A 22,198-nucleotide genomic window follows, 5' to 3' on the forward strand; every position below is an offset into this window, starting at 1 on the left:
GCCTACCTTTGGTTTTCATTTTATTGGCCAACTTCTGCAACAAGATAATGAAATGCATCGAAAAAAAATTCACGATGAGATAATGGAATCTTTTGGGTTTGTATTTCACTGTTTATATGAGTACACACAGACTCACTTTCACAAAACTGCCGACACCAAGCACGGGTTCATTCACAAAATGTTTGCCTCTGAGTTGAACAAAAGGCACACAGTTTAAGGAGATACACTTAACATTACATCGTTAGAAAATAACTGCTAAGAAAGTCCAATCATTTACAACACGTTGAGTCCTCCATCGAAGACATCAGCGGTCAAGCTTTGTTATGTAAGGATGCTTTAAATATAACTTACCTTTGGATACTTTATGATTTTTTTACAGTAGTATAAGTGTTGAATACTAAAGTTGTGACACAATATTATATGTCATATTACACACTATAAATACACAAAACCACAGATTAGCCCTTGAACGGGAGATCAAGTGCAGCCGCCAAAATAGAAAATAATGGATAAAACATTTAATAAACACTGATATACATGAAGCAATTTACATGTGAACTGTAAAAGGCTACCGGCTATATGCGTTCATCATGGAGTAAATCATTTTGAAATGTGTATGTCTTATATACAGTGCAAATGAGTATTACAATAAAGGAAAGAAGTGTGAGATCCAATATTTAAATATGTTCAAATGTGTCGATAATAGGTTAATTGTCAAGTAGTTGGTCTAATCCCTCACTGTCTTTAAATAATAGATTTATTTAACCTAAAAAGCGTTATTCAATAAACTTGATAACCAATTTTGCAAAATGTCTTAGCTTGAGAATGTAAAAATGTTTTTATTTTTAATAATTACATTGTTATCTCAGAACAGGGATATGGGTATATCACGCATTGTAAAACAAAAATCTATTTTCTGTAAATTTTCCTAAAAAAACTAAATTACAAAATCAAACTCTTTTAATGCAGATAATTAACTAAACAAATGATTATTATCTTTGTCTTCTCCGTAGCTCAGGGAAAACAATAAACTGCATCAGACTCGAATCATTTTCATGAAATTTGACAGAAAACTACATGCAATACTGGATGTTGAGGAAAATCAAACTGTTTTAAGAAATTCACCAGGGACCACCATGTCTTTGCAGTGTAACATCAAGTCATTTTATTGTTGACGTTTGGGTTCTGTCCACACCAGTACAGCTTGTCCTCGCCTCTCCTCCTCCCCCTCCACTGGCAGAGCAGGAGCATCCGGAAGGTCTTCTGGAAGGTCTTGTTGCACAAGGCGTAGCACATAGGGTTGATGGTACTGTTGACGTAGCACAGCCAGTAGCCTAGCTGCCAGAGGGACGTGGGGATGCACTTTGCACAGAAGGTGGAGATGAGAACCATGATGTTGTACGGCGTCCACGTGAGGATGAAAGCCAGAAGGATGGCACTCAGGGTCTGAGCTGCCTTTTTCTCCTTCACCAGCACCATCCTCTTCCTCTTGGTGATCTGGTTCTTCAGGGCTGGGTCCATAGGTTTGGAGGTGGTAGAGGAGGAAGGCGAGGCATTTTTTGTGGGCTGCTCTTCTTCGGGGAGACAAGCAGGTGCAGCGATTGGATTTCCATTTTTACCCTTTGATCCAGGCTTGAACTTATAAGAAATTATCTTTTTACTGTTCTTCTTTGGAGGACTTGAAAAATACCGGTCTTCTGTGTAATCACTCACCTGGCCATTGTTATCATTTTGTCTGCCCTCATTATCTTTGAATGATCCATCCAGGCTTTCTATGATGTGATGCTCATCCTCCTCGGATGAGGTGTAGCTGTTAAAAGAAGTGATCTGGTCTGCTTTGGCCCACGCGTCGTCTGACCTCGTTGTGGTTTTCGTGACATTGCTTTGGTTTGATGAGGACCAGGAAGCCTGACTCCTCTCCCTCCTCTCTCTGGTGAAATGAAAGCATGAGTGAATAATGGTTTTCTGCGGTTTGGCTCCTTCCGGTATATTATCAGTGGCAAGACCTTGGAGCTCTGCCAGGTCCTTCGTCCGTTTTTGCGTCTCCTTGTAGATTCTGCAGTAAAGGATGGTCATAACGGACACTGGGATGTAGAAAGCAGCGATGGCCGTCCCAAAGGTGATCACTGGCTCTGTTAAAAACTGAATCTCACACTGATCTAAAGACTCCTTTTTCTCTCCCGAAAAGTACTGCCAGCAGAGGATAGGTGGTGCCCAGAGGACAAAGGACACCAGCCATGCAAGGCCTATCATGATAGCAGCTCTCCTTGGAGTCCTCTTGGCCCTGTAAGTAAGCGGCCTTGTAATGGAGAAGTATCTGTCAAAGCTTATAACTAGTAAGTTCATCACTGAAGCGTTGCTGGCAACATAATCCACCGCCAACCAGAGGTCGCATGCAAGGTTCCCCAAGGACCAGTAACCCATCAGTATATATGTTGTGTACAGGTTCATAGACAGCACGCCAATGATGAGGTCAGCAAATGCCAAACTCAGCAGATAATAGTTGTTTACAGTCTTCAGTTGACTATTGACTTTGAAGGACAACATGACCAGTACATTACCAACAATTGTTATCAGGCTGACAATGGCAGAGACAGTAGCGATGGTAATAACTTCCCAGAGGCTGTGCGGAGCGGAGTGTACATTTGATGTGTTGCCAGAAGTGCTGTTTGGAGGATCTACATCCATGGTGCTGTGTTTCTTTGTCTGTCTTGTAGTTTTAGTGAGAGGCGATCCTCTTTGGCTCCACCAAGAATCAATAATTTTCCTTTAAAGCGAGAAGAGCAGAGACAGAATTATCATTTTCTATCCAGCATGTTTTGGAATATGAAGATCAAATTGGAAAATGGGTGTGTTTATGAGTGAAAACAATGAATTATCATGTTTGCCCAGGATAATATCTTGTGTAAGCTTTTTTTGTGAGCAAAACAGAATGATACAAACACAATATCAGCAGTCCAGAGTTTATGGGCTCTGCAGAAATTGAAGTATCTTAATCTTGTACATTTTTCATTGAAACTTAAGACAGTATATTTGAATGCTTGTAGCTTCTAGGGCAGAGCAGAGATCAAACCCAAGAGAGAAGGTGCAATATTAAAAGTAATTTGTGTGTGTGTGTGTGTGTGTGTGTGTGTGTGTGTGTGTGTGTGTGTGTGCGTATGTATGTGTGTGTGTGCGTATGTATGTGTGCATGTGTGCTTGTGTGTATGTGTGCACGTGTGTAATTGTGTGTAATTGTGTATGTGTGTGTAAGTATGTGTGTATGTGTGCTTGTATGTATGTGTGCATGTGTGTAATTGTGTGTATGTGTGTGTATGTATGTGTGTACGTGTGTGTAATTGTGTATGTGTGTGTCAGTATGTGTGTATGTGTGTGTAATCGTGTGTATGTGTGCATGTGTGTAATTGTGTGTATTTGTATGTGTGTATCTTTGTGTATGTGTGTGTGTGTAATTGTGTGTATGTGTGTATACATGTGTGTATGTGTGTGTAGCTGTGTGTGAAAAGAAAAGAAAAGAAAAGAAAAGAAAAGAAAAGAAAAGAAAAGAAAAGAAAAGAAAAGAAAAGAAAAGGGGCGGAACCAGTATACGATACTCATAGTTTCAGGGGGACACCTTTCAAAGTTACACCAAGCGCTGCTACACGCTAAGCCGTCCGTGCAAAAGCAATGGAAGGGAGACCAAGTAGAGGTAGGGGAGGAGGCTGGAGAAGAGGTGGCCGCGGGGGACATGATGGTGACAGTTTTGGCGGTGAACGCCGAGGGCGAGGGGGGCACCACCACGGCGGCCGTGGCAAGAGAGACCACTACCGCGGTCGTGGACGTGGACGCGGAGGTGGATGTGGTGGCCATGTTGAGGAATTCCATCATCGGGTAAGACGGCACGGAAGTTCATGTTCTACTAAAAGCATCATTCCCCTCTACCTAACTGCAGGGAAAATCCTCACAATTTAGCGATTTTCGTATTTCGCATAAATGTGCAACTTCGGGGATACAATATCTTAAGTTCGGCAAAGCAAACGCGAATATTGGTTAAACAACTATGACGAAAGCAAAGTGAAGTTATGACATCACATAGTTGGGTAGCAGAGCATCATCCCTGAGTGATGTCATGGTGCATGTCGCATGAAATCCTATTGATAGAATGATTCAAAAGTTTGACCTGACAAAATGTTTGCAAACATGTGTCAATTAAAAAAAAAAAAGCCCATCATGTAAAATGTTTCGATTTTGATCACTTTCATTAAACATGCATTATCTTATGGTTATAATGCTATCACCAGGACTTAAACATTGGCGTAATTTCTGTAACAGTTTGATATTGACAATCTCTGCAGATATAAATATCAGTATTTCAGAAGCATTTCATGGTGTCTGTATGTTTATAATTAGAACACTGGGGTTAAAGTGAGAATTAAGTGTGCTCTTCAAATTAGTCATACCCTCAGACTATTACCTCCCAATTTGAACGCAGCACAATCAAGAACGACGACATACGTTCTTGGCCTTGAACAACGCGCTAGAGGGTCCTACTTAATCTCCGCAGCGGAATTATGCCCCCATCTTTGTAACTGCAGACTTATAAGGGAAACAATAGGGGCTCTGTGATTGCAATCATTGAAATCTCTTTTGGGACACAGGCGCTCTTTGATTGCAATCACAGAAGTCTCCTTAGCACTTCTGTAATAACCATGTGGTCTTTTACGATATTGTTTGAAAACAAATAAGGTCTGACTTTAAGTCGTGTCTGTTTACACAGAGCAAAGACAAACAAAAACACATTTAACGTTGCATATTTTAGCTGTAGTATTTGTTAAAATTCATGCAGTTTTCCCAGAGACCCATTGAATGGATTCACTTTTAGCAAGATTGTTGCTAAAGAGACAGACCTTTATTATGTGAACTTTAGGATCTCAATAAAGCAGATGTACACCCAGTTTTGTTTTGGAGATTTTAAATTTTGACAAATTTAGATGCAGAACCGTTACTTTCGATTTTTTTTTTTCTCATCTGATCATTCAGTGTAACACTGAGTATAGCTTGCCATGCCCCCACTTAGCTGGTCCAGGGTCAAAGGAGGGGGCTTTTTTTAAAAAAAAGGGGAAACAACTTTTTTTTTTTTTTTACTGTTGCGTTCTTGAATATAAGAATTTACTTACTTCATGGATATTAACACAATAAAACGTGAATTCAAATGAGTTTACAAGTTACTGCTGGTGTTTAAAGTTCAGCCTTGTATCAGTTTGGCGATCATTTCTGTTTCTTAAATCTGCCTCAAGTCCATTAATTGTATTCATACCTTTCCTTTTGAATTCTGCGTTGTGTCTCATTCATAATGAGAAAAAAAAACAAGGTCCTTCTCGAGCAGGGCAAAGCTAAAGCCTTTAGCAGCCCTTAAAAGGAGTGCCTGTTAGAATGTCAGTGTGTGTACGAAATGCGCTTTATAAATTGGAAAAAGGGAGGCCAGGATTCAACAATATTTATATTGTCTGGATCCATCAATTGCCATCATGTAATACAGTGATTGTCCAGATTATGAGGTGTGAATGAAAGCAGGCGCCGACTTATCCTCTCTCATCTTCTGCAACATGACTTCCTACTATTCATGCATGCACAGAGTGTATTCGGGGTCGTCATAGTGGGATGGATGGGTGGGCGCTGATAGTTGGTAGAGGAGAGTCTGACAGTTAACTTGGGAACCAAATCCCTTAACCAGGTAGCCAAGATACACCTATTAGTGCACCAAATCTTGAACCCCAGTAAAAGGAACTTCCACATTATTTCATTACATTATATACCACATATAAGCACTATTACAGGAAACCAGATATACATTGTAGGCCAGGTAGTTATAGTTTCTAAATAATTCTCAAAGAGTCTTTGATTTTTATTGTTGCCCTGGAAGCAGTTCTGGTAGGTTGCTGCAGCCTACTGTAGCAGGTGATGAATGCAGTTCTAAAAGGCAAAAAGGACTTGCTTTGTTTACAGGACTGAGGGAAAATGGATATTTGTGGAACTTGCATCATTGCTTTCTTGGTGGAAGCTCACATTACATTTGCCACAGAAGGCCCTGAAAAGCTTCTCTAGGTACTGGTGTTTAAAACTAGCACCGCCTTAAATGTTGTAATATATATGTGGGAGAGATGTTTTCCTTTTTCGATAAATTGTTCTCTATCAAATTAACTGTAAATGAATGAAAACACTATGGTGTAAGTGTTTATCCCTAAATCTCATGCTCAGTGTTCGGTGGCTGAATTAAAACTACAAAGTGCCCAAAGACATTTTTGAAAAATGTCAGGAAAGAAGGAGATTTTTCAGTCTTTGGTTTTTGCTCATGGGGATATTTTTTTTTGAACATTTATTTACCAGATGGTTTTCAAACTTGCAAGACGATACTCAGGATATGACTAAGACAAGGGAAAACAACAATTGGGCGGTTTGTGTCTTCATATCCGCACAGTTCTCACTGTGCACTCATCGGCTGTTTCAGGATCAAGAGGCAGGAGCTGACTTCCAAGAGGATGATGATAAAATGGAGTCTTTCTCCTGGAGGACCCTCGAGTCGAACAGGGATCGATACAAGGAGTCGGAGCAACCGGAGCCCACTGATGAAACGCCAACTCAAAGAGGAACCGACTACCACATCATGCTGGAGTCTGCAGGTGAGGTCTAATGTCAAAAACTGGAGGAGCCCTAGTATGTTTTGACAGCTAAAAATCTCACTAGGATGTATTGTGTATTTTTGCTTTATTTTGCCTCAGCATGCACAGTCTGCCAAACATCACTGATTGGAATAATCAACTAAAGCCCCAGAGTTGACTCATATTTTGTTATTTGAATCGTAGCCTTTTTTTTTTTTAATTCTTTTTATGTACAGAGCTTCTGGCTTGCAACTCTGAAGTTTCAAGTGCCTGGTTTTAAAATTAACTCATCACAGTGATGGAAATGAGGGTCTGTCAGAACGCCGAGCATCTCTCCTCATTTGAGTGCACGGCTGCAAACTCAGCTAACTAAAACAGCTTCTCTAAACACTGGGAAAACTTCCCGCCCACTCGACCGGGCGCATCGGTTTGTACCATTCTGGTAATGAGATTTTGCATGAACTGAACGGCTGTCGCAGGGGAATTAAATTTTTGTTTTGACTACAGCTCCAAAAGCATGAATTAATGTGTGCTACCTTCCTCTGGATAATGACACAGAAATTTACTGACAAATATTCCTCTAACTGTCTAACTAATGTTTCTGAAGTTGTCTGTGTGTCCTAATTAGTTTAAAAAAAAAGGGAAATGTCTGTTGTCTAAAGGGACTTTTAATTGCCCTGTATGGACACTGCTGTCAGATGACTGCAGAGAAGATCCTTGTTTATCTTTGTTAAGTTCTGCCTCGGTGGTCAGTGTGTGGCCCCTCTGGGACCTCTGCAGTCTCTTTCTCAATATTCTTTTCCTGAAAGGAAAAAAGTAAGAGTGCTTATTGGTGCTATATATGCAATATTGCAAGATGTTTTCCTCTTTGTGAGCAATTTATCTTTCTAAAATACCCAGCCCCCCGACACCCTAACTCAAGCAAGGCTAAATGAGGCCAACGGTTATCCTTGAATATGTCAACCGTGTTACCAGTTTTATTTGACAGAGTGAGGGACAGTGGGGTTGGCCAAGTCCGCAGCTACTCTCCTTAAAGCAGATCCCTTATCTGTATTTTTGTATCTTTTTAATATTGCAGTAGTGTGTATGTAGACATTAGTGCTTCCTGTGAGTCATGCACATGGACACGTTACACTGATGCTATAACTATATATTGTGCAGCCCTAACCCCATGATATTTTTATGAAAATATTTCTTCTTTCAAAACTCTTGACTGTCAATTCAAATTATGGAAAACACTCCAAAAATGGTTTTATTTCAGAAAGGTCTCATTTGATTTTAGCAATCTCTTCTCCAGAACACTATGCACGGTGCCAAAGTATGATTGATGTTTTTTTTTTTTCTCCCTTCTGATGGCAGCAAATGCATTTTGTATCACCAGAAAAGTCTATACATACTCATGTTTTTAAGACATCATTGTCCCTCATTTCCATGGTTATTTGTTACATTTGTTACCAAGTGAAGGGGCGGCCTGCAGCCCAGCCATTGGGATATGCAAAACAATAGATGGGTCTTATTTTCACAGTGTCTCCCTCTAGAGGAAGCCCACATATGCTCTCAAGACAACAATAAAAAGGCAACAGGTGCCATTGGCATGTTGATGTACAGCTATCTTATCATCACAGTCACCTGTAAACAACATTTCCCGCCAAGTTAGAAAGCTTTATCACTGTGTCATTATGATCCCGCATGAGATAGCCAGCTATCCCAGAAGCACACTATATAAACCTGTGTTACTACAATAATTTAGTTTTACTTATTATTACATACAGACTAATTATTGGGCCCATTATTCATCCCGCCTTTGCTTGCCCTGGCAAGCATGAGGTTTGAAGGGTGATTTGATCAACATTTTGGTCTCTTCCACCCTTCATTCGGGATGGACCGGCCTCCTGCAGCAGATCCACTACACGCAGTGATAAGTATGTTCCAAGTCGGCTCCCTGCTCCGGGACAGATGTCTGAGTTCATCTGGCCCAGTTGCTTATGTTTGTACTTATAAAATATTTGGAAGCAGGCATTCTAAATGCTACTTTTCCACCTCAGCGGCTAGACCGTTGTTTTACAGGGATCTCACAGCATAGCAGCACACTGTGACCATGTAGCTCTTGCGTTCACTCTGTAAATGTAAGAAATTCAGGTGGAAGGCAGAGCTTCCTTTTCCCGTGGCATTTTTGGAGTATGAAAAATTGTTTTTATAGTTTTTATAAAGTTTTTATAATGGTCTGTAGTGTGCTTTAGCACAGCACTCGATTGCATTCACCTATTCGCACACACACTGCAAGGCACTAACCACGCTATCAGGACCAGCTTGGGGTTCAGTGTTTTGCCCAAGGACACGTTGGCACATAGACAAGGGGGAGTTGGGAATTGAACCACCAACCTTCCGACTGGAGGGGCACCCACTCCAACAACTGAGCCACAGCTACCCCTACTGTATCAATTCAAATGAATATCAATTCTATCCTTTGCAACAAGTATTTACTTCTACTTCTACTTTAGGTGACTCACATGTTTGCTTTTTTTTGGGGGGGGGGGGGGGGGGGGGGGGGGACAGGCTAAATGTTTAGATTTTAGCAATAGCATGAATCAAATAGATGTCGAGCACTTAAATCTGCTTGGCTTTATGAAGCACTTTTAGCATCTTCTATTTTTTTTCGGGGGGTGGGGGGTTACCTGCGTTAGCAAAGCGGGTCCCCTTCAGCCCCTGTGGTTTGCTCTGGGTGCAGTTGCATGTTTTGTGATTGAGAGTGGTTCAGACTTCCCCGCCACTACACATTTTCAATTGATTTCAGCAATAAATCGCTCACAAATGTTCTGCGAATCTGCCTTGAACTTCAAACTAAAGGGTTTGGGGAAAAAAAGTGACAGGTTGTGAGTGAACTATTAATGCAATAATACAGAGACGAAAAATAAGAGAAGCTGCAGTGGAGCAGTGCAAGTAAAAGATAGTGTCCTTCATGAAATGAAACCTAAACCCCTGCACAAATGCCAAAATATAATTTAGCCAGTAATTAAGCAGAGGACTGTTGGAAAGTTGTTGTAGCTTCGACGGTAAGTTTATTCTTCTCCTTTGGCCACAGAGCGCCTGACTGATGCCTAACTCCATTCTTTTTCAGGTCTAAAATATTTAACAAAATACTAGGTGTCTTGATAGCTGCTGTTGGAAATAGTCACTTAGGGTGAAATATGAACGTATACAGAATTTTTTCAATTATTTTTTTTCACTTGAAGGTCAAGTACAGAGCTTGTATTTCAGAGGAAACTACAGACCCATTTTTAACTTTGGATGAATGTTAAAGCACTTTCTCTTAGATTTTTCTATTTTTTTTTCTCCCTCTGGCCATCAGAGTTTTAGAGTGTTGCAGGGCTGTGTCCTTCTTTCCCTTTCTGGTATAGTTTAAATACTAAAGGTGCTCTTGTGAGTTTTTTTTTTTTCCAAATCCTATCGACTATTTTTTTTTTGCCCACATTGTTGGATTAGTCATGTTATACAACAAGAGCCTGCTATTCTCTAGAGGACACTTAATTGTACGTGGGAGGTGATGCTTTTCTGGCCAATTAAGGTAACCATGAAATCAGGAATTGGCCACGCAAACCTCCCTTTCTGTCTTTTGTCAAAGTTATAATGGAATACTTCTTAATGTGGCAGCGTATTTGTATCCACGCTCTGGAAAGCGGTAGTTTAAGTCAAAAGATGAGGAAGAAAAATCAAAAGAAGCCTCTGCTTCCTATAACTCTTCTCATATGTGCAGATGTTATGTATATCAGGACGGAAAAGGCCCGGAGCAGTGTTCCTCAACCTTTTGCGGTGCATCTTGCAGTTTTTCCGAGATACAAAACGACGGGGCAGAGGGGTCAAGAGCGCAGCCTCACCTACAGTGCGGTGGAGGCGTTAAGCAGCAGTGAGATTACGGGCTGAATTTTTTTTTAAACATTTCAATCAAGTAGATGCAACTTGGCCATCTAGCAGCCGATCATTATGAACAAGAGATGCTTTCACAACAGGAAGCTTTGTTTCTCTAAATGGTCGCAATTGTAAATCCTAGCAGTTTGAGGGAGCCTCATGTGAACTCCAAAAAACCAGCCACGGCAAGGACATTAAACCTGAACATTACCTCAAATCCACTCTTTTCCACCAGAAAAGTTGACGTTATGGAAAACCTTACCTTGGCTTAATTCAATCCGCTAAAGTGTTATGCTTGGTTGATCATTGACTCGTTAACTTGAATGGCTTCGCCGGATTGTTTGCACTGTCCTTGTGTTTCTCCTATACGTCACACTATATTTAAGCATTCAACATTAAACCAGGCTGGCCAATCAGCTGAAAGTGATTCAAAAACAATTTTATGCCGCTGATCTACTACTTAGTACTCATGTCACTCAGCCATGCACAGTCTTCGTTGCAATTTATCTCGGCCCGCCAAAAAAGCGTCAAAGCTCGAATCAACAGATTGTCTTATTCTCCGTGACGACAATGTTTTTCTTCAGTACTTAGGACACAGAACAAAAAGGAGGACTGGAATGTACATAAGTTAGCAAATAAGACTTACGTATAAGATTATGATCAGCCATAATTATAAAGTGAGATAAAGCTTTGAGATAATTGGGATAGTGATATCATCTTGTGCAATAGTATTATTGATTTTATACATATATATTATTTGTGTCATGTTTAGTTTTCAAAGTTTCACATTCTCACTCACAAAAACAAAGGTACTGACCATTGCGCCAACCACTAACCTCTGACTATTATTATTGTTATTATAGCAATCATAATTATTAATTCATCGCTGATTACGGAGATCTCTTACTAAGCAACTCACTGAATCTTCCTGCGATTTTAAACACAAGAACACTACAACAAACACAACGCTACATTTCACTTGACTCAAATAGGCTCTTCCTTTTCCCAGACATAGCCAGGATAAGAAAAATCACAGAGTTGAATCGTTCTACTCTTTATAAAATAATTTTAGCTTTCCGTGGATTTGTCACCAATCACAGACTTGCCGTTGTTTTGCACACGTCTGTCTGTTTATCCTCAGCAGCTAGTGGTCGGTCCTTGAAGGAAACCCACTTATTATGTGATAACTCGCTGTCACTGGAGGCCCAGGTGAGTCTGAAGGCTTATAATAGATAGCTGTTTCCGCTAATCCTTTCAAACAACCCTGTATCTGTCTTTTGACCCCCTTTAGACCCTTCAAACTAAAAATCTCATGATACTGGTTCATCCAGTTGAAGCCTGTATTCTATCTGATACCTGCTTTGTCTTTTTTTTTTTTTATTCCACCTGTCATGTTTCCTATCTCTTTCCTGTAATTGCCGTTATCCCCTCCTCTCTTTTTGATGCTGAAGCAGCTCTTCAAAAATAACTTCCCCAGTAGTCTCACTCTGCCGGCGCAGTTAAAGGTGCTTATGTTGCTCAGTGCCAGATGTGCCCTCGCGCTAGCACCCTCGTAGGTGTAGTTTCATCACTATGCGTACCTTAAACCCTGACCCGGTGTCTTGAAACAGTAAATATGCCTGATACCACAGTCCATCTGCAAAATATATCCCCTTTTCTAGACATGCGTATGCATTTGTGTGAGAGTCGAAGGAAAGTGGGAGTTTTTTGAGGTGAGAACGTGGATCGAGACGCACGAGAAGAGACCGATCATGCAATCCTTTTTAAATACATGGCTTCCTAAAAATAAATAAGACTGTGTCATTGCTATAAAGTTGAAATGCAGAATGTTTTGCCTTATTCACTCCGAACAGCATGACTGATATGGCTGATTTTCCCCTAGAAACCCCGAGCTTTAGCTTTTTGGATCTGGAGTCAGAATATTAATATCCCTCTCATAAACAGCCTCAAAGAGCGGAAACATCAGCGCACCTTTCTATCAGATATTCAGATGTGAAAGCGAGAATTGCAATTCTTTGTGGTTGGGGAGAAAAACATCTCCTTTTCATTTGCTAAAGTTTATTTTTGCTTCCAAGCCACATATGACAGATTCAGAGGAGCAGTGATTATGAAATAAAATGAAAATCATTCGATGGGTTTAGATGCAAATATTCCAGGTACATGCTTATATATGCCCAATTTGGTTAGTAAGGTTAGTTTAGTACAGAAGAGACACCTTCTCATTGATGCTAAACTGAATGCTGTTTTGGAGCCAATCCGGAATGAGTTCTTAGCTAACATTGAATGTACATGCAGAATCGTGTTAAACAAGTACATTACATCTTAAATACATCTCTTGTAAAATGTATTCGGGAGGGGAAAATACCATCTGTTTGAGTCAAAAGAACATTTAAAATGGATGCATTGAAAATGCAGGAATCAGGGGGAAGTAAATGCGCCTCATGTTAAGTCACATTATTGATATAGCGACAAATCACAACACAGTTGTTTCATTACACTCAGCATGTAGAGCAGGTCCGGGCCTGCACGGTCGCCATGAAATCTGGCTGCCTTGCCTTACCAAAGCAGTCCTGGTTTATAAATACGATGGAATGATTACAATTAATCATAAATTTGGAAAACACCCAAATGAGATTGTTGTGGTCTTCTCTACTGTGGGAACAAAGTCGACTCAAATTCGTAGCATGGTCTTACAGGGCTGTTGTTTTTCACTTCCTGCACAGACAAGGTATCAGCTGCACTGAGCCCATCGACTCTACAACTAACGACTTGCTACTTTTAACGTTTAAATTACTAAAATGACATTGAGTCCAAGTTTAGAGACATAAATATGGATCAGGGCTGGTTATCTTAGTGTGCCCTTTGGATGTGGATCATTTGCCTTTGGATGTGGAGATTAAAACCAAAAATCCCCCTTTTTTCATTAAAAAAAAAAAAACACACCATAAATCAGCATTAGCTGGCATAGCTTTTCATGTTTGCCAAGGCATTTTGATTTCTAATGTCACCAGGGTGGATATGCCCTGGATCAGCTCATCACATACTGCCTGTAATAAAAAGATATTTCTAGATTTTGAAATCTGCTTTCTAAATTAATTCTCCTCCTTTAAAACCAGTCCCATCCTGTGCCCTCTACTACCGTGCTCTGTTTTTTTCCATCCGATCCCGTCACCTTATATTGCACTTTTCATTCCCACATTCTAGACAGTTTCGTAATCTTTATTTGTATAGCCTCAATTAATTTTATGTGTATACTTGTTTTAGTCACTGCGCCCTAACACATTTGCTGCTGTATTGATTTAGTTTTATTGTGTAGCTTATCAAAAGTTTAATCTTGCATTTGCTTGTATTTGTTCATGATTCAAGCACACACAATGGCCTAATACTCCTGAACAGTTAATCCTCACCTTTTTTTTTTTTGTTGTTGATCAATTGACTTTACCTGTTTAAATTTATCTTTCACTTCTCAGGAAAGACATTAGGTGAAAAAAAAATGACGCATTGAAAGCTCCAGTGGGGTCATGTGGTTCTGAAAAAATGTACTCTGACTAAGTAATTATGTAAACAGACTGCCTTTTTTTTTCTATCATAGGCAATAATGCTTTGTGTTGCTTTGTGTTCTGGTGAAGAGCTGTTGTCTTTCCTAACTGCTCAGCCAAGCACCTCAAGCGCTTTGAGCATTCATGTGTCTTGATGTTTTGATCGTACCTCTCCCTGTAATCCTGATAACTTTAAAAGATTCCCCGGAATCTATTTTCACGACAGATTTTCAAGGATGCCGCCTAGGTGCTTTTGATGCCTCCGATATTTCAGTACAGGGTCACGTTCGCTTGTCTGCTGAATGGATTTCATCGCCTTTTGAATGCGTTAGCGGTTGGAGTTTTTTGTGAACTGTAGGTGTATCGATTGAATGCAAACACAATCCCGAGTCCTCCGGGGGATTAATTGCAGCCAGTTTTGTAACCCGACGATTTTATTTTGTCATCTCGACTTCATCCGCCGCATTGTTGGAGGTTGATGGTGCCGTTATTAGGGGTAATACGCGCAATTTGTTTATGACTTGGGGGGGCAGTTATTTACATTCTAACAGGGTCATCTATCTGTACACATTAACACAAGGATCAATCCTCCTCCCCCGCAGCCGTGGTTTATCAAGGCCTCTAATGGGCACCTATCAAGGTTCAATCATAATGAGACAAAAGGAAATCGCATTAGAGTGTCAGCGATTCTGCTAACTAGATTGACAAACAAAAAGACGTTTTGTTAACTGAGATGAATAGTTCCAATCATGCCATTTATTTATATGTCCTGCTGTCGTTATGGATACTTGATTAGCCGTCCAGACCGGAGGAGACTGCTGTCAAAGCAGAGGAATGAGGTCGAAAATGTACCACCTGGCAGGCAAATGTTGTAAAACGAAGTGTCTGCGGGTTCTTGTTTGGCACTCCCTGTCATTGAACACAACAGGAGGCTAAACAAAGATGTGCTCATTGACACTTAAGAGTCATACGGAGCAATCCACTCGTTTTCATCCAAATTTTACACACAGTGTGAAGGTTCAGTTTGGGGTTTTGTGTAAATATTTAAAATACTATACAGAAAAATATATTTTTGAAGTACAAAAAAAAAATTCTCAATTCTCCCAGAGACCGGTGACAATTCCATTGTGTGTCTTTCCAATAGTAATAAAACTAATAATAGTAATGATTCTAAAAACATTATACAATTATATAATTGGCAAATATTCCTAAATAAATTATTTATCAAATCTAAATTTGTTTTCAAGTCAAGAAAGGAATACAGAACTTAAGTATTTTTTGTTTGTTTTTCCCTAAACCACAGATGAGTGTATGTACAAACTATCATTAGAGTCGGTGTTCATAACATGAGTGATTTGAACAGTGCGCAGTAATGAAATTAGGGTATCATTGCCCTTTTTATTGAAACGTGACATTGTTTACTCTGTTATAACAAATTAGTGCTCCTTACCAATTATTTTGTTTATCTTCCATCTGAGATTTGGAGAGCATTGAGTTTTGTGTACTCGGAAAATAATCAGATACCAGACATTGTGGCCCTTACTAGAACTAGATGTCGTCATGTTTTCTAACTTAGCGTGATGTTCTTAAAGAACTCTCAGAATGTAAGAAGAGAAATTGATATATAATACATCGGAATGTGGCATCAAAAACAATGATGGATGTGACTTTTAGCTGTATTTCATGTTAAAAAGACATTTGGCTGCAGCTGTCTTTTTGTTTCTACCTCTTAAGAAGACAGTGGAACAAGTGTTGGGATGTTAATCATGAGATCTGTCTTCCCCTTTGTTGTTAATGATGCTTTAAATCAAATCATCTCACTCCTTGTACCTCCCACTTTTTCCTGAGTAAAAAAAAAAAAAAAAAAAAAGAAACACGCACACACAGTCACACACACACACACTGTACACCCCACCTCCTCAAACACAAATAGACTCACCTATTCTGCAACCTATCTAAAGAATTTCAGAATTGAGATAAGGTCATTTCACAACTAATGTGATCTTTGCAAGGATTGCAAGGCTATTGTTTTATTCCAACACCGAACAAAATGTACGGTGGAGCTTGGAGTCTGACCTGTGACAGTTCTCTTGACAGCTGATGAAGCCCAGCACTTGTTCCGTGATTCATTAATATACTTAGTCAATCTACGTTTACTCAGAATGTCAGAATCCACGTTATAAATTAATACAAATAATTCAAATATTTGTCAATCTCCTGTTAAAGTCGAATTTACTACCTGTTTTATTATCTGCTGTAGTAGCTGCCTGAAACAGAATACATACTCACCCCTTGTGCTTTTGTTGAACGCGAGATCCTCCGGCATCAAACAGCCATTTGTCCAGTTCTTTGAAATTTTTTCTTTTTTTTTTTTTCCCCTCGACTCTTTCTTCAGTCTTGCGCAGTTATCTGCGCCGTGCGTGTTTTCTCAGTGCCCTACGGCTTCCCCGCTGCAGCTCTCTTGTTTCCCTCTCGGCAGCATTCGCTTCACACCTTCCCGCGGCGGCTCTCCCTTCCCCTCCCCTGTTCCCTCTCACTGACTTTTTTCCTCTGCGCTCCGCTCTCCAACGAGGTGAAAAACACACTTGTCAAATACAGGTAGGCCATCCCTCTGTCTCTCATCCTCATCAGTTGCTAAGGACAAAGGGGCTTTGATGCAAACAAGTTTTTTCAGTATGGTGGCAAAGCGCAGAGAGATCCAATCTCTTTTTCTCTTTTTCTGAGGCAGGATGGTAAAAAAAAAAAAGGCAACAGCTGTTCAGTGTCAACGTCCGTGTGACAGATCAGCTTAGGTGTTGAGGCGGTACCGCTCAGACTTTATCACCGAAGGCTGGATTACTCTTAGAAGACGTGTTTGTTCCCCGGATGACAGCGGCGAGAAAAAGCAGCAAGTTGTTTGCTTCGCACGCCCCCCCGAATTTGAGCGACTCTGCTGGCTTCTGCACAACAATCCTCAAGGCCTGCAGGGGTCGTCGGTCCGTCACCCCAATTCCCCCTCCCTCCGCCCCCCTCCCCCCCCGCCCTCCAGAGGCTCGGCCCCGGCGCGGCTAGTCTCGCTCCCAGTCACGATCCTCACCGACGCGTCGACCCCGCCACTATTTGGAGAGATTCCCACATGGCCGGATCAGTTTAGCCTCTACCGGGGCACGGAGACGCGCAGAATAGGTGGGGAGGTGGAAGAGTAGGACGAAGTGAATGAGGAGGGAGGAGCCCGAGGTGGAGTCAGTGCGGGTGTCAGCGACTATTCAGAAAGCGGCGACTGTTTGTCTTACTATCGGAGGCACCTGCATGCAGTCATTGTGCCTTCATCAGACATGAGAAGCTTTTTTTTTTTTTTTTTTTTTTTTTTTTCACAATTCCCGGCTCCTTAAATGGTGACTCAAACGGCCCCTGATGCGTTTCAGTGTTCGCTCTCCCTAAAACTGGCAAAGTGAGAGCGGAGGCAAACAGGCCATCCCAAACCCATCCCTGTCAACCTCATAGTAAGTGCTTTTTTTAGTATGTCTTTACTTCTTTCATTCAAGCTAAAACCCTCCCTGTTTTCAAGCTCGAACTATAGATCAGTTTTAAATACTGTTGATACAAACCATTCTTGATCATAAGGGCCAGTACCTCCTGTGCAAATAAACTAGTTTCGAGCCTAAAAATGCAAATTCATTCAGCCGATTGTGGAGCCATTAAGATGGTAGAGGCCGGCGCTGGTTTTCGTCAGTAAAAGTTCTTCTGTGAGTTTTATCCAATCAAAGGTCGTTTTTTTTTTTTTTTTAAAGTAATCGGAAGTGTGTCCGTCATTATTATTATGACAAGAAACATGGGTAAAATCAATAACAATCTTCCACCAGCACTGCAGACCGCTGGCCCGTGGTGCATGATGTGTTGTTTCGTCACCTATAAGCACCTTTCAACCTTTCAATGTAAAGGCCAAGCAAATACGTTTGTATATAACGGAATTGGAGAGGAGACCTCATGACACGGGACCCTTCGTCATGCAGTGCGTCACCGGTGCTATCTTTCGTAGTGACATGATACACATCTGATTTACTGCGAGGTGTCCTTCTTGCTTTATTTGGTGTCTATCTTTTAGATTACTTTTTTAACATTAATCTTTAGTGATGGCAGATACCATTGCAAGTTCTAAAATGAGCAGCTTCACATGGATTTCTAAATGTCTTTTAAAAAAAAAACACAATTTTAATGCATGTTCTTATTCATTGATAAGAGATACAATGGTAATATTGAGTCACCTTTCAGTTTTATTTTTCTTTCAAATTATGAACAATAGGGGAAAAATAATTGCTAAACAAGCAGGATTCTGAGCAAAAGTGATTCCATAATGTTTCATTTCTAACCTTTAACCCTGGACTATGGAGGGATAAAATTGTTGCTAGTCTTCAAATACCAACTTAAATGTGAATGTAGCACATCCCGATCACTTCTTTACACCGCTATTTTTTTTTCTTTCTCTTGTTGTCTCGATGTTTTCGAAAATGACACCTCAAATTATGCAGCTGTTTATTTTCCAGTAGCGATGCAAACAGATGCAGGAACAAATAGGCGTGTGTGGCTGAACATATCAGTCACAGGTGGCAATGGGCTCCGGTATTTTTACTGAAATTCAAACAAAAATACTTAATTCCTCACCAAATAGGCTCGGTCCCTGCTGATCTACTTTCCCCTTTATTATGTGTCGGAAAACCTCAGGCTCCAGCTCACTATTGATGACTTGGAGAATCCAGTACAAAAGTATGAGGGATTTGTAATTTATACCCGTGGGAGTCCTGGTAATGAGGCTCAGGGATGCAGCGATGGCTCGATTTCTATTGATCGGACATATTGGAGGCTGCCGACCCCACTGTAAGGCCCCTCTGTGACATCATTGTCAGATATTCTAGGTTCTGTTATTACTTAGTCTTATTGTAAATGGATCTACTGTAAGCATTCATGATTTTGCGGGGGGAAAGAAACAAGTCCCCAAGGTTACAACATTTTATATGTTCTAAAGTGAATGCGCGTGTGAAGATAGCGGCGGTTCTGTGTCACTGTCGTGGTGGCACAGAAGGGATGAGGTTGTCAAATCAAGGAATGGTGCCCTCCAGATTTTTAGACAAAGACACCCAAAGACCAAAACCATGTGAAGGTTTCTTTTTTCTATGTACATGTGTGTCTTTGACTCTTCTTTCAGAAAAAGGTGATTTTTGAGTGTACCATAAACATGCCAGCAGGTAGATAGCTTTCCGTGTTTTAAGCATAATCAGAAACCAATTATTCTTTGCCTGCCATTTTCAGATGCATCCAGATTTGGCAATAGTTGCCATAAGAAGTCGCAGACGTCAGGGCCTCACACACTACAACTGCTGGCTTGGTTTGTCAGAGGTATAAGGCCCCTAAATCAAATGGCAAGTTTGATGAGCACTAAGATAACATTGGTGTCACCTTGACACGGCGAAGTTAAAAGTCTGTGTTGTCGGTCGAAGTTGTTTTCAAAAGATGAACTAAACCTGCTTCCGGGTTGTTTGTTTTAATTGAGAGAATGTGCCGGCTGTGACAAATTGTCCCGGCGTCAGAGGTGGTTGGTTGTCGTCGTCTCTCTCATGACTACTTCAGTTGTTCGTTACAAAGGAGAACATATTCTGCCTGAGATACTAACACCTGTCGGTATGACGCCAAGAGATATTCCACTTTGAGGTGGACAAACGTGTCTCTCTCTCTTATCGTTTTGTGCACAGGCGGGGACCCACAGTAATAGCAGTACCGTAATTGCTATCTCAACCTGTTGATAATGAGCTTCAGTAGACGCCTTGAGCATTTAGGCCTACCTCAGGACAGAAGCTAGTTGACTGCTGAATATGGTTACCAGTGAGGGAACCGAAGGTTATGGCCAATTCAAGGATGTCGGGAATCGCGATCCTTGTCGATTTTCTGTCACAGAGGGATGGGATCCAGCGCTGTACAAGTTTTAAGGCGTCAAAATAATAATGATGATGCTGGCTATTGATTTTTGGCCACAGATGGTGTATAATTGTCTCGGGGTCGTGTTCATAATTCCCAAAAGCCAAGCCAGTTGAATTTAGAAAAGTGGTGAAAAATTAGCCATTTGATGGTGTGAATTAAAGATAATTGCTTCACACCTCCCATGCTGCATTTTCCGTCTTCTGCCTCGATGTTAATGGCATACATTCAAAACACTTGTCGTCAGCCTCCTCCTGCTGCAGTATTTTTGAATATTCAGTCAAGCTGGAGATAGCTGGGGCCACCCAAAGTTTTCACCATCAGTCATATGACCTGTTTTAAAACAGCGAACACAGTGTGTGAAGCTCTGTTATCTTCAAACAAAAACATGGGCTACTTTAATAAGAAATGTGTGAAAAGAAGTGACATTTCAAAGACTCATTTCCATTTTAGGCAACTAATATTAAAGACCCTTGGATTCTGAAAACCCACGAAACAGGGTTTTTTTTTTTGTTTTTTTTTTTTGCTGCTAGTCCAGCTGATCAACCCACTCCATGATGTTCATGTGGTTATTTAGACATCACCTATTTTCTCAGTTTTACGAGAACTCGAGACAGAATATGACTCAGAACATGTCTGAAGATCATATTATAAATATTCTGTGCTCGTGTACCTGTCTACACATTCCCATAGTTTTCATTCCAAGTATTTTACCTCAGCCTTGGTAATAAAGGGAAGAGATGTATTCCTTCATAATACAGATGTTGCACTGTAACTGTGCATCGACAAGCACAAAAGCTCCTACTAACTACATTCATGTCAAGAGCGTATCGCAACAGTGTGCAGGTGGCCATGTGTTTGGCAGTCCACTGCATTTTTAATCAGTCACACTTAGATAGTTGTGAGTGTGCGCTGATGAATTTACTACAAGAGCAGAGGATCCATGGAGAGAATAGCTCATGTTTGGATTTGAGCACTGTGGTGGCTGTCACATCTCATCCGCTCAAGGCTTCAAAGGATCGAAAACGTCCACGCTTTCTGGCAGTTTGGTGCTTATTTAAGGCGATCCACAGGTCTTTATTTAGCTGCCAGTGGGTGAATTGTTCTTATCTTCCTGCTGCCTTTGAGTGCCTTTTTTGTAAAGAGAGGAAAAACACATTGTGCTTGCCTTAGTTTGTTTGTTTTTCTTTTTTTTGTGCAAAAATTGTGTTCTGATCATGTAAATGCAAGTATTAATGGTAATATCGCCAAAAAAATACTCTGCTTAGTTGTAGTCATTGTCATTGTTTATTACACGAGTGAAACCTTATCAAAATCTTCTTGTCCTGGCAACAGGACCTGATTTTCTTCACTTGAAGATGTTTCACCCCTCATCCGAGAGGCTTCTTCAGTTCTGAAATCAAGTCCAGTTGCCATGACAAGATTTTGACAAGGATTAAACATGACCTGGATGAGTGAGAACCTCCATAGATACATTAGTGAAAGTTTATTTTGACAAACAAAACAAATTGCATTGCCATGACGCCGAAAATATTTGCGTGCTTCCTTGTGTTGAACACTTTTGAATGTGCTATGTTCCCATGGTGATGACATCCTTAATAGCACAGTGTGACTCATTATGGGCTCTTTAGCTTCCTGTTGGGCTAATGGTATCATAGACGCTGCCGAAATCTGCGAAACGACTAGCCCAGATGCTTTGGCCCCCTAAGATCGATTTTGATTTCTGTTGGGGTTGCCGGTGCCATGAGCCTCTGTGTCAGCAGGGAAAATGCCCACTCAATTCTCACCTTATTATTCTATAGTTAAATCTTGCCCATCTGTTCTTCCTTGGCGCAGAGCAGGACCATATTAACAGTGTAAGGCAGACAGTCCAGGAGAAATTTATGCGGAGATGATCGTACCGCTTATTTTAGCTACTCGTTAGTTTTTGAATATTAAATAGCTAAAATGCATACTATAAAGTCATGTTTAGGCAAAAGCTTCATGGATGACCTAAAGCTTCCTTGTGCTAGCTTCCAGGTCCACCCGCAGATCTTTCCTGAAAACTGCACCAGTATCCAGCTGACTCAGTGGTAATATTTTAAAAAAGAACACTTAACACAGGCATCCTTATTGAATTAAACTGAAAGAAATCTTAATTCTCATTAAAGGAAATCCTTTAAAACC

The 22,198-nt window shown here is 40.6% G+C and overlaps 2 protein-coding genes across 2 annotated transcripts in view; one reads left to right on the top strand and one right to left on the bottom strand.

Annotated features, from left to right (window-relative positions):
* Positions 1-3: 3 nt before the first annotated feature.
* chrm5b (cholinergic receptor, muscarinic 5b) lies at positions 4-17,072 on the bottom strand. The gene is made up of 2 exons (XM_086167505.1): positions 16,373-17,072; positions 4-2,767 (listed from the first exon to the last, which is right to left on the bottom strand). The coding sequence occupies exon 2, from the start codon at positions 2,686-2,688 to the stop codon at positions 1,156-1,158; it is 1,533 nt and encodes a 510-aa protein (XP_086023631.1). The 5' UTR covers positions 2,689-2,767; positions 16,373-17,072; the 3' UTR covers positions 4-1,155.
* Positions 3,646-22,198, top strand: part of aven (apoptosis, caspase activation inhibitor) — a 30,337-nt gene continuing 11,784 nt past the window's right edge. Inside the window, exons 1-2 of the mRNA XM_086167506.1 lie at positions 3,646-3,870; positions 6,488-6,659. Coding sequence (XP_086023632.1) covers positions 3,667-3,870; positions 6,488-6,659 — 376 coding nt within the window. The 5' untranslated portion in view covers positions 3,646-3,666. The remainder of the gene's footprint in view (positions 3,871-6,487; positions 6,660-22,198) is intronic.

This window comes from Fistularia commersonii, chromosome 20 (genome assembly GCF_037954325.1).
Source record: "Fistularia commersonii isolate RoL2024-O1a breed Wild chromosome 20, RoL_Fcom_v1.0, whole genome shotgun sequence".
Classification (NCBI taxonomy): domain Eukaryota; kingdom Metazoa; phylum Chordata; class Actinopteri; order Syngnathiformes; family Fistulariidae; genus Fistularia; species Fistularia commersonii.